Genomic DNA, 14,182 nt, shown 5'->3' with positions numbered 1-14,182 from the left:
CAGACCCCCTCCTCAACTGAACCCCCTATGCGCCAGTCATCCTCCGTGCCATCTTCCCACCCATCAGTCACCTGGGTGCCCTGTGGAGCTGCCTCTGACGGTGTGGCCAGGCTGGTGGAGGAGGCATCCCTGCCACAGTCGGGAGTCGGACGTCCAGCAGGGGTGGCCACATCAATGACTGCACCTCAGCCAGCAGAGGATGTGCAGGCAGCAGGAGGCAGTGCACGGGCAGAGGCGCAGCAGCAACGTGGTGGGAGCCATGATGGCTCGGGGCCTTCGACATCGGAGGGGCAGGCATCGGCCGGAGGGCAGGAGGACCCAGGACGGGAAGTGTCTTCCGTGTGGTAGCATTGGGCCACGCCATAGATGCGGAGCGGCAGCGGGCGGAAGAGGCACAGCTCACGATGGTCAGGGCGGAGAACTCCATGCGGAGGGCCCTGAGGCGGGCCGAGTGCCTCGAGGCAATCCGCAGGGAGTTTGGGGGGAACATGTGGACGGCCCTGCGGACCCTCAGGGCCATGGAGGAGGACCGCCTCCGGGACATTGAGCAGGAGTTCGATGATGCCCTGGCCCGGAACATCCCGAAGTGAGCCGTCGGACTAGCTCGCTGCCCTTGTAAATATTTCTGTAGTTAGTGTTAGGTTTCCTTTGGTTTAGCATTTTTTTGACCTTTTGGACAATGGGCCACATTTTTGTATATAGTTTTTTTTTTTTAGGTAATGTTATTAGATAGGTTTCATTTCTTCGTTTGGGATCATGGACCCTGGATTGTTTATCTGTATATAGTTGATTTTTGGATTTTCATTTTTTTTTATGATTTCCCCATGGAGCAATGGTTTTCGATTTTAATTTTCCATTGGATTTACTTTTGTGGACTGTGACTTTGGACACCTTTCGTTTGCATTATGATTTGTGGTTTTGCATTATTTCACGTACCTGCTGGTTTTTTAAAAAAAAAATTCCATTATTGTTCGTTTATTTTTGATTCAATTTATGTTGCGTTTAATACATATTTTTTCTTCAAACTTCAATGTGTAGTATTATCTCATTGGTTTCATGCATATCATGATATGGGTTTTGACATTCACTGACACCCATTGGGTGTATGTGAGGGACATGTGTTCATTTCCAAACTTGCAATTGGGGTTCTATCATGTTTTTGCCATTTCTAAGTGGGTGGATGCAATACTCAGGTGGGTGTTTGGCATTTGGAGGCTGACCATAATGGCCAGGGATCTAGATTGTGGTGACATGTTGGCTGGGGGACATGAGGCGGGGCCTGGTGGAGGGTGCCCCTGGATGCTGGGGGTTGGGGGTGATGGTAGACATGAGTGGGGGCCTGGTGGAGGCAGCCCCTGCACTGCTGGGGGGTGGGGGTGATGGGAGACATGAGTGGGGTCCTGGTGGAGGGTGCCCCTGCACTGCTGGGGGGTGGGGGTGGTGGGAGACATGAGTGGGGGCCTGGTGGAGGCTGCCCCTGCACTGCTGGGGGGTGGGGGTGATGGTAGACATGAGTGGGGGCCTGGTGGAGGGTGCCCCTGGTGGCTAGGGGGTGGGGGTGCAGGGAGACATGAGCTGGACATGAGTGGGGGCCTGGTGGAGGCTGCCCCTGCACTGCTGGGGGGTGGGGGTGATGGTAGGCATGAGTGGGGGCCTGGTGGAGGGTGCCCCTGGTGGCTAGGGGGTGGGGGTGCAGGGAGACATGAGCTGGACATGAGCGGGGGCCTGGTGGAGGCTGCCCCTGCACTGCTGGGGGGTGTGGGTGGTGGTAGACATGAGTGGGGGCCTGGTGGAGGCTGCCCCTGCACTGCTGGGGGGTGGGGGTGCAGGGAGACATGAGTGGGGGCCTGGTGGAGGCTACCCCTGCACTGCTGGGGGGTGGGGGTGAAGGGGACATGAGTGGGGGACTGGTGGAGGCTGCCCCTGCACTGCTGGGGGGTGAGGGTGATGGGGGACATGAGTGGGGGCCTGGTGGAGGCTGCCCCTGCACTGCTGAGGGGTGGGGGTGATGGGAGACATGAGTGGGGGCCTGGTGGAGGCTGCCCCTGCACTGCTGGGGGGTGGGGGCGATGGGAGACATGAGTGGGGGCCTGGTGGAGGCTGCCCCTGGTGGCTGGGGGGTGGGGGTGCAGGGAGACATGAGTTGGACATGAGTGGGGGCCTGGTGGTTGCTGCCCCTGCACTGCTGGGGGTGGGGGTGATAGGGGACATGAGTGGGGGCCTGGTGGAGGGTGCCCCTGGGGGGTGGAGGTGCAGGGAGACATGAGTTGGACATGAGTGGGGGCCTGGTGGAGGCTGCCCCTGCACTGCTGGAGGGTGAGGGTGATGGTAGACATGAGTGGGGGCCTGGTGGAGGCTGCCCCTGCACTGCTGGGGGTGGGGGTGGTGGGAGACATGAGTGAGGGCCTGGTGGAGGCTGCCCCTGCACTGCTGGGGGGTGGGGGTGATGGTAGACATGAGTGGGGGCCTGGTGGAGGGTGCCCCTGGTGGCTAGGGGGTGGGGGTGCAGGGAGACATGAGCTGGACATGAGTGGGGGCCTGGTGGAGGCTGCCCCTGCACTGCTGGGGGGTGGGGGTGATGGTAGACATGTGAAGGGTCCTGGTGGAGGGTGCCCCAGCACTGCTGGGGGGTGGGGGTGGTGGGAGACATGAGTGGGGGCCTGGTGGAGGCTGCCCCTGCACTTCTGGGGGGTGGGGGTGATGGTAGACATGAGTGGGGGCCTGGTGGAGGGTGCCCCTGGTGGCTAGGGGGTGGGGGTGCAGGGAGACATGAGCTGGACATGAGTGGGGGCCTGGTGGAGGCTGCCCCTGCACTGCTGGGGGGTGGGGGTGATGGTAGACATGAGTGGGGGCCTGGTGGAGGGTGCCCCTGGTGGCTAGGGGTTGGGGGTGCAGGGAGACATGAGCTGGACATGAGTGGGGGCCTGGTGGAGGCTGCCCCTGCACTGCTGGGGGGTGTGGGTGGTGGTAGACATGAGTGGGGGCCTGGTGGAGGGTGCCCCTGGTGGCTGGGGGTGGGGGTGGTGGGAGACATGAGTGGGGGCCTGGTGGAGGCTGCCCCTGCACTGCTGGGGGGTGGGGGTGCAGGGAGACATGAGTGGGGGCCTGGTGGAGGCTACCCCTGCACTGCTGGGGGGTGGGGGTGCAGGGGACATGAGTGGGGGCCTGGTGGAGGCTGCCCCTGCACTGCTGGGGGGTGAGGGTGATGGGGGACATGAGTGGGGGCCTGGTGGAGGCTGCCCCTGGTGGCTGGGGGTGGGGGTGCAGGGAGACATGAGTTGGACATGAGTGGGGGCCTGGTGGTTGCTGCCCCTGCACTGCTGGGGGTGGGGGTGATAGGGGACATGAGTGGGGGCCAGGTGGAGGGTGCCCCTGGGGGGTGGAGGTGCAGGGAGACATGAGTTGGACATGAGTTGGACATGAGTGGGGGCCTGGTGGAGGCTGCCCCTGCACTGCTGGAGGGTGAGGGTGATGGTAGACATGAGTGGGGGCCTGGTGGAGGCTGCCCCTGCACTGCTGGGGGTGGGGGTGATGGGAGACATGAGTGGGGGCCTGGTGGAGGCTGCCCCTGCACTGCTGGGGGGTGGGGGTGATGGGAGACATGAGTGGGGTCCTGGTGGAGGCTGCCCCTGCACTGCTGGGGGGTGGGGGTGATGGTAGACATGAGTCGGGTCCTGGTGGAGGGTGCCCCTGCACTGCTGGGGGGTGGGGGTGATGGTAGACATGAGTGGGGGCCTGGTGGAGGGTGCCCCTGGGGGTGGGGGTGGTGGTAGACATGAGTGGGGGCCTGGTGGAGGCTGCCCCTGCACTGCTGGGGGTGGGGGTGATAGGGGACATGAATGGGGGCCTGGTAGAGGCTGCCCCTGCACTGCTGGGGGGTGGGGGTGGTGGGAGACATGAGTGGGGGCCTGGTGGAGGGTGCCCCTGGTGGCTGGGGGGTGAGGGTGGTGGTAGACATGAGTGGGGGCCTGGTGGAGGGTGCCCCTGGTGGCTGGGGGTGCAGGGAGACATGAGTTGGACATGAGTGGGGGCCTGGTGGAGGCTGCCCCTGCACTGCTGGGGGGTGGGGTGATAGGGGACATGAGTGGGGGCCTGGTGGAGGGTGCCCCTGGTGGCTGGGGGGTGGGGGTGGTGGGAGACATAAGTGGGGGCCTGGTGGAGGCTGCCCCTGCACTGCTGAGGGGTGGGGGTGATGGTAGACATGAGTGGGGGCCTGGTGGAGGGTGCCCCTGGTGGCTGGGGGGTGGGGGTGCAGGGAGACATGAGTTGTACATGAGTGGGGGCCTGGTGGAGGGTGCCCCTGCACTGCTGGGGCGTGGGGGTGGTGGGAGACATGAGTGGGGGCCTGGTGGAGGGTGCCCCTGGTGGCTGGGGGGTGGGGGTGGTGGTAGACATGAGTGGGGGCCTGGTGGAGGCTGCCCCTGCACTGCTGGGGTGGGGGTGATGGGAGACATGAGTGGGGGCCTGGTGGAGTGTGCCCCTGGTGACTGGGGGGTGGGAGTGGTGGTAGACATGAGTGGGGGCCTGGTGGAGGCTGCCCCTGCACTGCTGGGGGGTGGGGGTAATGGGAGACATGAGTGGGGGCCTTGTGGTGGCTGCCCCTGGATGCTGGGGGGTGGGGGTGGTGGGAGACATGAGTGGAGGTCTGGTGGCGGGTGCCCCTGGAGGCTGGGGGATGGGGGTGGTTGGAGACATGAGTGGGGGCCTGGTGGAGGGTGCCCCTGGTGGCTGGGGGTGCAGGGGGACATGTGTTGGTGGGCAGTAGTGCAAGGTGACATGTGGGTTGGCTGGGGGGCATGGCCATGGTGGATGGGGTGCCTGCGGGACATGTGCAGGGTAGGCCCCTGTGGTGTGGGCCACCTGCAGGGGCCGTGGAGGGTGTAGAGGGAACACCTAGGAGGACCCACACGTGCAATTCACGTGTGGTGCTCCCCGCGCACCCCTGGAATACACGTACCCTGATGGAATCGCGTGTGATACTTCCTGCGCCCCCCCTGAAATACACGTACCCTGCTGCTTTTGCGTGTGATACTTCCCGCGCACCCCTGGAATACACGTACCTTGATGGAATTGCGTGTGATACTTCCCGCGCACCCCTGAAATATACGTACCCTGCTGCTTTTGCGTGTGATACTTCCCGCGCACCCCTGAAATACACGTACCCTGCTGCTTTTGCGTGTGATACTTCCCGCGCACCCCTGGAATACACGTACCCTGCTGTTTTGGCATGTGATACTTCCCGCGCACCCCTGGAATACTCGTGCCCTGATGGACTCGCGTGTGTTACTTCCCACGCACCCTTGATGTACACGTACCCAGGACAATCTCGTGTGGAACTTCCCGCCAACCACTGAAATACACGTTCCCCGCTTGGCCTTTCCTGTTTGCCAGCCCTGTGAACTGGTCGTGGGTTAGCGCAGCCCTTTGCGATGATTTGGGGATTTTGAAGGCTTTTCCTTGCGCGAGGGCGTTCTTGGGGGCGTAACTGGCACTGCTGCAGGGTCGCTGCGCCACGGCTGGTTTCGGAGGCTAAAATCCATGAATACGCTGTGCGATGAAAAGGATTTTTTCGCACGCGGCTGGCGCAGTGTATCGCACGGGGACACTGCGCCAGCCGCGTGCGCCATTTTTGTGCGAATTTCTATGAATTACCCTGTAAATGTTTTCACATATCTGTTATATTGTGCATTGAATTAATTTTGTCATTGCATGACGTGCGGGAGAGCTTTCTTGCACTGCACGCCATGGAACCCTGTGGGATGTAATGAAATGTTGGTTGAGGATGGTTGGTGGCAGTAAGAAAGTAGCTGTTCTGAGAGGGTTCATCTTTGTGGGCCCTAATAAATTCGATATGCACTTCCTTTGTTCCCTTCATCTTGTCATTGGTGACGAGTTGGGTATCTGGAGTTGAGCGGTGAACCAGGACAGTGGCGACTGGTGCTGTCTGGCATCAGTGGTGGTAAGGTCTGCCAGAGGAGATGGTAGGAGCCCGTGATGATTGGTGTGCTGCTGCAGTCACTGGATAAACACTGATCTTTTTTGGTTAAGAGACAGGTGGTGCCGGTGCTTGCTTTATTGCTGCTGTGAGTGAAGAATGGTAGAAACGTGGAAGCCCGGTGGTATGTGGCTATGATGCCACTGATGTGTTAAAAAATGACATACGGCAGGTGTTACTCATCATTGATATCAGTCTCAGGACCGTAAGTAATTCCACAGCCACCAGAGACATTTCAGAATAACTCCAATATGGTGTGCTGCAACATTGTTATTGACGGCATCTCTAAAATTGTAACTTTAATGTGATAGGTAATGATCTGGCACGGACAGCTCCATTCTTGTTGATTCAAATACTTGGGACCCAATACAGTGTTTCTGTGTAAAAACCTGGGACATAGGGCTGAAAGCAAAGATTGTTCCTCTCTTGGAAACGAATGCAAGTATTGTAGGTGCCTTGGGCATTTTTCTCCTGTTTGCCGAATGCACAGAGACAATCCTGTGAGTTTTATTGGTCAAGAGGATGTGGACGAAGAAGATAAGTCAGAGAACTTTGTGCTCCTGCTACACGAGTGCATGGGCAACACAGCCAGGAAGTCGCCCAAGGGTAGAGTGGAGGTGCGTGAAGAGAAGTAGACTACCTGCCAGAGTAAATGGCCACCAACAGTATCACCAAGGCAACCTTTTCCCCGGAAATCACTCTAATTCCTTTCAGTATTTAATGGAAAAAACGGAAATGCATGTCTCCTGGTAGGGTCTTTAAGTTGTCAATTAAGCATTATAGGTCAATGGGGGTGCAAAGTAACATGAGAGGTTGGAAAAGGGAACAGATTCCTTTTTAAATTGCTTAAAGGGCTACACATGTGCAGATCTTAACCTTTTGTTCAAATACCCAGCTCTAGGGACGTCCCATTATAAACATCCAAGTGCTAATGTTTTTTCCTATAAATGTGGAAAATACTAGTTACGCCTTTTTTTGTTACATAGCAAAATATAAACGTAGATAAATACAAATAAAATAAGCAAATAATACAGAAATAGTGAAAGAAAACTGCATAAAACTGGGACCCTTAAATATCACCCAGTAGACTTACAAGCAACTGCTTGGGGAGAAAAAGCTGTTAAAGTCGCTGATCAACAGTTATACAGTGACCATAGAACATTATTAAGTTACTTCCTGGGGTTCAAAGGGTATATCACTAATGATGAGATCTATGTGGCTAAGAAAGGGATTCAACATTTGGTGGCACACTTAAACTTCAGATTAAACTTGACCCGTCCAGCAAGGAACGAGCACTCACCAAAACCTAAGAGATCAATCTTTCTGACATTATAAGAAGAAATGTAACTTTCATGAAAGCTGGGTAGCATGAAGGGTTCACCTATTGGATTAGGAAGCGGAGGCACCATGTTAAGCTGGTGCCCTACAGTATTTGGACCTATAGTATTTGGGCAGAGCCTGCTGCACATTTTGGCAGAACCTACAAGGATCGGGTGATAAAACCAAATGAAACATTGTTGTGGTTATGCCACTTATCCGTCATTGTGATAGAAAAGAAGGGAAATTGAGACATTTGTCTTTGTGTGCACCTAAGGAGCCTTAATGCAGTAATGCTGGTGGATGTTCGTCCCTATGCAGAGAATGTATGACTGTTTAGAACAAGTTGGGAGAGCTAAAATACTTTTTAACTTTGTATTTAAGGGCCGATTGTTACCAAATTGTTCTACACCATGATTCACATGCCCTAACTGTGTTTCTGACAACAGATTGAACATCCCAATTTTGAAGGATGGTGTTTGTACTGGCACAACGAACGATGCATGTTATGTTTAAAATTGTAAAAGGAGTACAGGCATTTCAAGATGACTTTTTGATTTTTGGACAAACTATTCAAGAATATAATGTGGTTATAAACAAAGTGTTAAATGTTTTACAGGGTAAGAGATGGCATTGCAGAAGGAAACATATTTATTTTTGAAAGCATCTGTGGATGCCTTTGCCGTGTAATTTCAGTTGCTTGGGTAAAGCCAGGGGAAGGGGTTAGACAAATCAACTAAGTGTGCATCTGCAACAGAAAATAGGGTGCAATTATCCTTAATATATTTAAGTGAATAGTAGGGAAGGCCTGTGAATGAAGATGCTACAGGGAGGAAGTCACTTGGAGAATTGTTCAAGAAGTGGGTGCATTATGTGGTGCGGATAATAAATTGGGTTTTCATGGCATGGTTATGGGCTGTTTTGCCCCTGAAAGTAGGGGGAAAGGAATTCACAGTAGGCTTTCATCTCGCACTTTCCACCCACCAAGGAATGGTAATTGGAAGATAAAGCCATTATGCAGAAGGTGATGCCATATGTAGAGAAGGGTTGCCAAGACGAAGGTGTGTAGGTGTGGTGATTCAACCCTTTTTTTAGGTAAAGATGAATTGTCTGTTAAGTGTGAAGTGGTGATGCAAGTGTATGCGTTTGTGCCACCGTCCTGCATGCAAAATACATTAGCAACATTATGGGGATACATTGACAAAAAAAGATTAAGTGCCCAGTATTGGTGGGAATCAATTTTAAGCAATGTTGATTTGTTGCTGAGGAGAGATATAGTATGCAGGATGGCTGACCAGATTATGACTACAAGACATTTAGTGGGTATTGACTAGTGTTCATGATGATTTGAGATGGAGTTATGTTGTGTCCAACCACTGAGAGTGTTATTAATAATTTGCACAATCTTTCCAGTAGAAAAGGAGGGCCAGAGGCCTTCGTAGCAATCAATAGCATTCAGTTTGTATCAAGAGTGAATCAATTATTTTTGAGAGGGTTAGGAGAGACGTTTTAGAACTGCATTGTACCATCCCCAAGAAAATGGGTTTGTGGAGAGGGCTAATAAAATATTAAATGTATATATTTAATTGTCTATGTCTAACCCTGTGGATGTGGCACAATTGGGGACGTGTTCTGGCCTTATTGTGCCACACCATATTGTACAATGATCATGAGTCCTTTTAATTTGTTAAGGGGGAGGAGAGTGCTTTCCAAACTAGTTCCAGCTGGAATAAGACAGTTGACCAGTCATAGGATGCATAGCTCAGAGGTCAATGATTTGAGATATATAGTATTGCAATCACAATGGAAAAACAAGTTGTGTTTTGAGGAATGCAAGCCTGTTAATGGACAGGATGTTGAACGGGGTGATTCAGTGTACATATGCAAACCCTTTAGAGTTGGTAGGTGCTTTGTAATATGATCCAGATATTGCTGCAGAATTAAATCGCAGTGCAGTTGAATTAACTGACAGGAAGAGATGGAGGAGAGAATGAGTAGTTCGACAGAACATGGGATGTCAGAAAAACAATTTAGGATTATGGGCTGGCTGTGAATATGATGTGGTTTTTCACAAAGAAAGTCATGCTGATCTTCAAGTTAGTTTAACGGAACGATTCCCTGTTAAAGCTACTGGGAGACTCTGAAAGTGTGCAGCTCATGTTCCAAAAGTTTCTGACATGGTTGGATTGACAGTGAGTGTGGATAAAGAAGATGAAGTGCGGTTTGCCGGTGCTTGTGTGGATGGGGACATTTATCTGGCAGCTCCATAACCCATCTCAGGCACACTGCGGGAGTGCCCCTGTGCAATGACTAATGCTATTTTGAAACTATATTTGGTATTCTGGATTTAACTTCTATTTAAAATGGTTTTTCATTTCCCCATTAAGTTAAAGCATCATTTTGATTTAAAAATGGAGGTATGTCATATTGTTCATTATATTCATTCTGCAGATGCTTGACACATGGTTCATGAGCTTGCTTGAACCTCTTGGATGAGGAAGCTTGGCCGGAGGCAGCCGGAACCTTGATGATGATCTAAGAGGAGCCAGTCTGTCAACCCTAATAAATCAGTTACATGCTTTATTCTGTCATTGTGTAACGGTCTTCATTATTATGCTGTCTGTGATGTATGATAATTTATTCATAGCGCGCCTATACACAAGTGTTTCAAGGCATGGGAAGGGAACAAGAGACCAATATTACTTGGCCCAGTGACATTGAGATCGTGCAAGTGCATGGAGGGGAAAAGGGGAGAAGTGCCAGGGGAAGGGGGGGGGAGAAGTGCAGGACATATGATCCACAAAACACAAACAAAGCAGTTAAAAATAAAAAGGAAGTGTGGCCAGCAAGTGCCAGTGCAAGGGTTAAGTGCAGGCAGCAGGTAATTGGAAAGTGTGGGTAAGGGGACAATAGGCTAACAGATACAGCCACAAAGTGCAATGCTACCAGGCGGCAGTGCAGCTGTGCATCTGGTGGGCAAGGACCTGGGCCTGAGGTTCTGATGGTAGCCAGGTAACAAGTGCAGTGAAGGACAGGAGATCGACAAAGAAGAGAGAAGGCAGAAGCAAAGAGGAAAGTCTTGGGCAGCTTCCGGAACGTGAGGTGGTTCTGCTCAAGTTTCAGAGAGGCAGGGAGGCTGTTCCAGAGGGAGGCACCAGCCGAAGAGAGAGATTTGCCCCAACTCGTTGTTTGGAAAAGCGACTGAACCTCAGGGAGTTGGAAGTGGAGGAACGAAGTGCTTGAGTAGGACGATACTTCAGAAGAGAAAGCTGGGGATATTTTGGCCCTAGGCCCCAGTAGGCCTTGTTGACAATGCAAAGGGTCTTGAACTTGATCTTTGCAGCCAATGGAGAGATTCTCCTGGATGAGTTGCAGAGGTCGGAGAGTAGAGGTAGGAATATTTAAAAGGAGGCTGTTACAGTAGTCAAGCCTAGAGAGAACCAGAGCTCTATATACCGTGAGTTTCTGGGAGAAGGAGAGGAAAGGAAGAATACCTCTGAGGAGGTGCAGTTGGTAGTTCGACTTCTTAGAGACGTCAGAAATGTGAGGAAAGAGAGGGGTCAAAGATAACCCTGAGGTTCTTAGCCTCAGAGGTGGAAGCAGGAGGAGGGCCAAGGGAGGCAGGCCAGAGAGTGGCAGGAAAGAGTGGTGCGGGTGTGCCAATGACAAGGATCTCCATCTTGCTTGCATTCAGGCAGAGATCATTGGCGGCGCACCACTCCTGGATTGCAATCAAACAATCCAGGATGAGTGAGGGAGAAGAGGCGGCAGAGGGGAGCCTGAAGGCGAGCTGGATGTCATCCGCATAGCACTGGAAATTAGAGCAGAGGGCAGCAATGCGGTGGGCAAGAGGTGCCAGGTATTGGTTGAACAACCTGGGAGAAAGGTTAGACCCCTGTGGAACACCTACAGTGGAGAGAGAGAGATAGAGGAGAGGAAGGACCCAAGTTGGACCTGGGAGGGTCGGTCAGAGAGGAAAGAAGTCAGCCAGCCACAGCCTGATCAGTGATACCCAGGTTATCACGAAGCCGGTTGAGCAGGATGGCATGGCTGACTGTATCAAAGGCAAAAGAGAGATTGAGTAAGGTGAGGGACAGAGAAGAGGGTGCACAAAGAGAGTGCTTCAGGGGGGAGAGGAAGGTCCCGGAGGTAAGAGTGGTTGCAGAAGTAAGCCAGGGCTGGGGCGAGGACGTCAATGTGTTTCTTGATGGTTTTGGATGAACAGGGAAGAACCTGTTTAGAAGAGGTTTTCATTTATTGGACTTGTCTTAAAACTTCATCAGGGAAGAAAAGAGGCAAGGCAGAGAAGGGAGCGGGGGGCGGAGGAAGGGGAGAGAGTGGAGGGAGAAGCAGGAGATGCTGAGAGGGTGGACAGGATGTCCTGGGTTCTATGGATGAAGTGAGAGGCCAGGGCCATACAGCTGTGTAGATGCTGATGGCAAGGTTCACACTGTGTTAAATTCTTTCCATAAAATACATAATGTAAAAATAATATAAAGTGCACACCTAATTTTTAAAATTGTCAAACACTGTGAGACACTTGGGGGGGCCTCAGTAATTTCGTGATTTTAAACACAGTGCTCGTTGGTCGAATCAAACGGGGTGCTAGTGTGCAGGCAAGTTACTTTGATAACACATGAAGATATAGACAACTACAGTAAAGTGAGTGCCCTAGCATAGTGCAAAACATTCATGCCTACATCACTGTGAGTCAGCCATTTAAGTTGTTCATTCGCCTGCATTTAATCATCCTCTGAACTACAAATATAAAGGTGTGTTTAAGAAATTAGGAAGAACAGATTTTCTGTTGCAAGGAAAAAACGTTGACCAGTTAAGTGGACCAAGTCCAGGTGTAAGAACGTCAGTGCCAACAAACGAGATATAGGAAATTGGTTTCTTAAGGAGACCCATTCCAAATGTTTTTACAATTTATATGAAAGCATATCAAACGAGAAAGACATCTTGCCATGGTATAACGTGGTCAACCCAAAACCAGATTTCCCAGTCAAAGAACTGCGATCTCTTCAGTTTGGAAAGAAAAAAAGACATTGGAAAAGCATCTGAACGAGAAAGATAATTTTCAATTAAATGCAGAAAAACCAGCAATTTTAGTATTAGGTTTGAGTAGATGTGCACTCTATATTGTAAGTAGTCGTCTCAGGCAGTGTGTCTGCAGCATAGTACTCCTACATCCCGTCCCGTTTCCTCCATACTTATGGGACTTTCCTCAGGGAAGTGACCGGAGCCATAGCAAGCCCAGCATGCTTCCCCTTAAAGAATTTAGACACAGCGCGGGAGCAGGCCACGTGCATAGCGCAACCATGCCCTGAATTCCACCTCTCGCACTTATCCCCCTCAGTCCTTTTCTCCATGTCGGATGGGTTGGACACAGCCCTCTCTTCTTTTTCTTTTTTCACTGCTTCCCTGCTGTATCTTTAATTGTACTTGTTAATGCTCCTCCCATCGCTCCCTTGCGTTTTATGCTGGGCAAAGCAGGGTTTTTTGTGTGCACCAGGTGTGTCAGGTCCTTCTTGGTGGCGAACCCTCACACTGTCTGTTTAGAGTGTTTGGGCTAGCTTAATCGCTGGGATGCCTGTGCGCTCTGTGATGCACTTTCTTTCAAAGCCCTCAGGAGTCGACTGACACAGTGGGATGACATCTTTTGGACGACTGCTCCAGATCACCTCAAGAACTAGGTCATGAAAGTGAGTACTACTATGTACTTTGACACCCCGCCCAGGTGACATCCTTCTGTGGGTTAACGGAAGTGGGAGAGCTCCTTTGGGGCCTGCCGTGGTTAGCCCCTGCATTGCCAGGGTATGCCGCAAGGTCCTCTTCCTTCTAGTCCCCCCAGTTGATGACATTCAAGGCCATGATGGCATGTCAGAAGACACTGAGGAAGTACCCAGGTGGTGTTAGCATTCCGTTCCAAGGGCTGGAACAAGGGGTAACGGCCTGGCAGCCCGAGTTAACAGCCCGAGCAAAGCTGTGCTGTAGTACACCGATTCGCAAGTCCTTATTATGCAGGCACAGCTGCAAATGTTGCTCCATGCACAAAAGGCGTGGAGACAGTCCCTTGTAGAAAAATATCTGGTCTTAAGTGCAGATCCTGTATCGATATTGCCGCTGGCTCCCCCTGTGGTTGATTGTACATTCAGCCTGGTGCCAGATAACAACTACGATAGCCAGGGGGATGTCGAAAGGATGTCCAACCAACAGTTCACTCTTCTAACGTCTACTCCAGTTGAACATTTTCACATCTGCTGGGACATACTATCCCATTACCTGCAGACATATCCAGTGATCCTATGCCACCAGTACCTGAAACTGCCCAATCTTCAGGAACGCAGACTGACACACCTAATAGAACTGGTTATAACTTTGTCAAGATTTCTTTGCTTAACACTAGCTCTTTAGACAAGCACACCATGGATGTTGGGGATTTCTTAGAGGACCAGAATATTGATATTGTGTGTTTTACGGAAACATGGCTACAAGACTCTGGTGGCTCTATTATACCCCTGGCTACACTGGAGGATTATACTTGTTTTGGCCTAAATAGAGATTGTGGTAAAGGGAGACCGGGGGGAGGGAGGGTTACAATTCTGGCTCAGAATAATCTGACTTTTATCCGAGCACCTCTCGCCTGCAAGTGCTGTGAAATTATGTTTAACCCCCAACCCCTAAACATCATGTTCTTTTAGCCCCCACCCAATGACATGCCATAATTTAATGAGGAAATGGCAGATATCCTGGCATCCTTGAACAAACCAAACAACTCCACGATTGTGTCTGTAGCAAAGAACAGACTCACAAGATGGATAATGTGTTAGACTGGGTTGCTCATAAGAACCTGGCGCTCAGTTCATT

General features: G+C 51.8%; 1 protein-coding gene across 1 annotated transcript in view; it reads left to right on the top strand.

The window, feature by feature from the left end:
• Positions 1 to 9,831, top strand: part of STN1 (STN1 subunit of CST complex) — a 1,349,458-nt gene extending 1,339,627 nt beyond the window's left edge. Inside the window, exon 11 of the mRNA XM_069611734.1 lies at positions 9,764 to 9,831. Coding sequence (XP_069467835.1) covers positions 9,764 to 9,771 — 8 coding nt within the window. The 3' untranslated portion in view covers positions 9,772 to 9,831. The remainder of the gene's footprint in view (positions 1 to 9,763) is intronic.
• The last annotated feature ends 4,351 nt before the right edge of the window (positions 9,832 to 14,182 follow it).

Source organism: Ambystoma mexicanum, chromosome 8, assembly GCF_040938575.1.
Source record: "Ambystoma mexicanum isolate Mex_15411 chromosome 8, UKY_AmexF1_1, whole genome shotgun sequence".
Taxonomy (NCBI): Eukaryota; Metazoa; Chordata; class Amphibia; order Caudata; family Ambystomatidae; genus Ambystoma; species Ambystoma mexicanum.
Note: the sequence above shows the minus strand (reverse complement) of the source record. Positions and strands in the feature narration are given on the sequence as shown.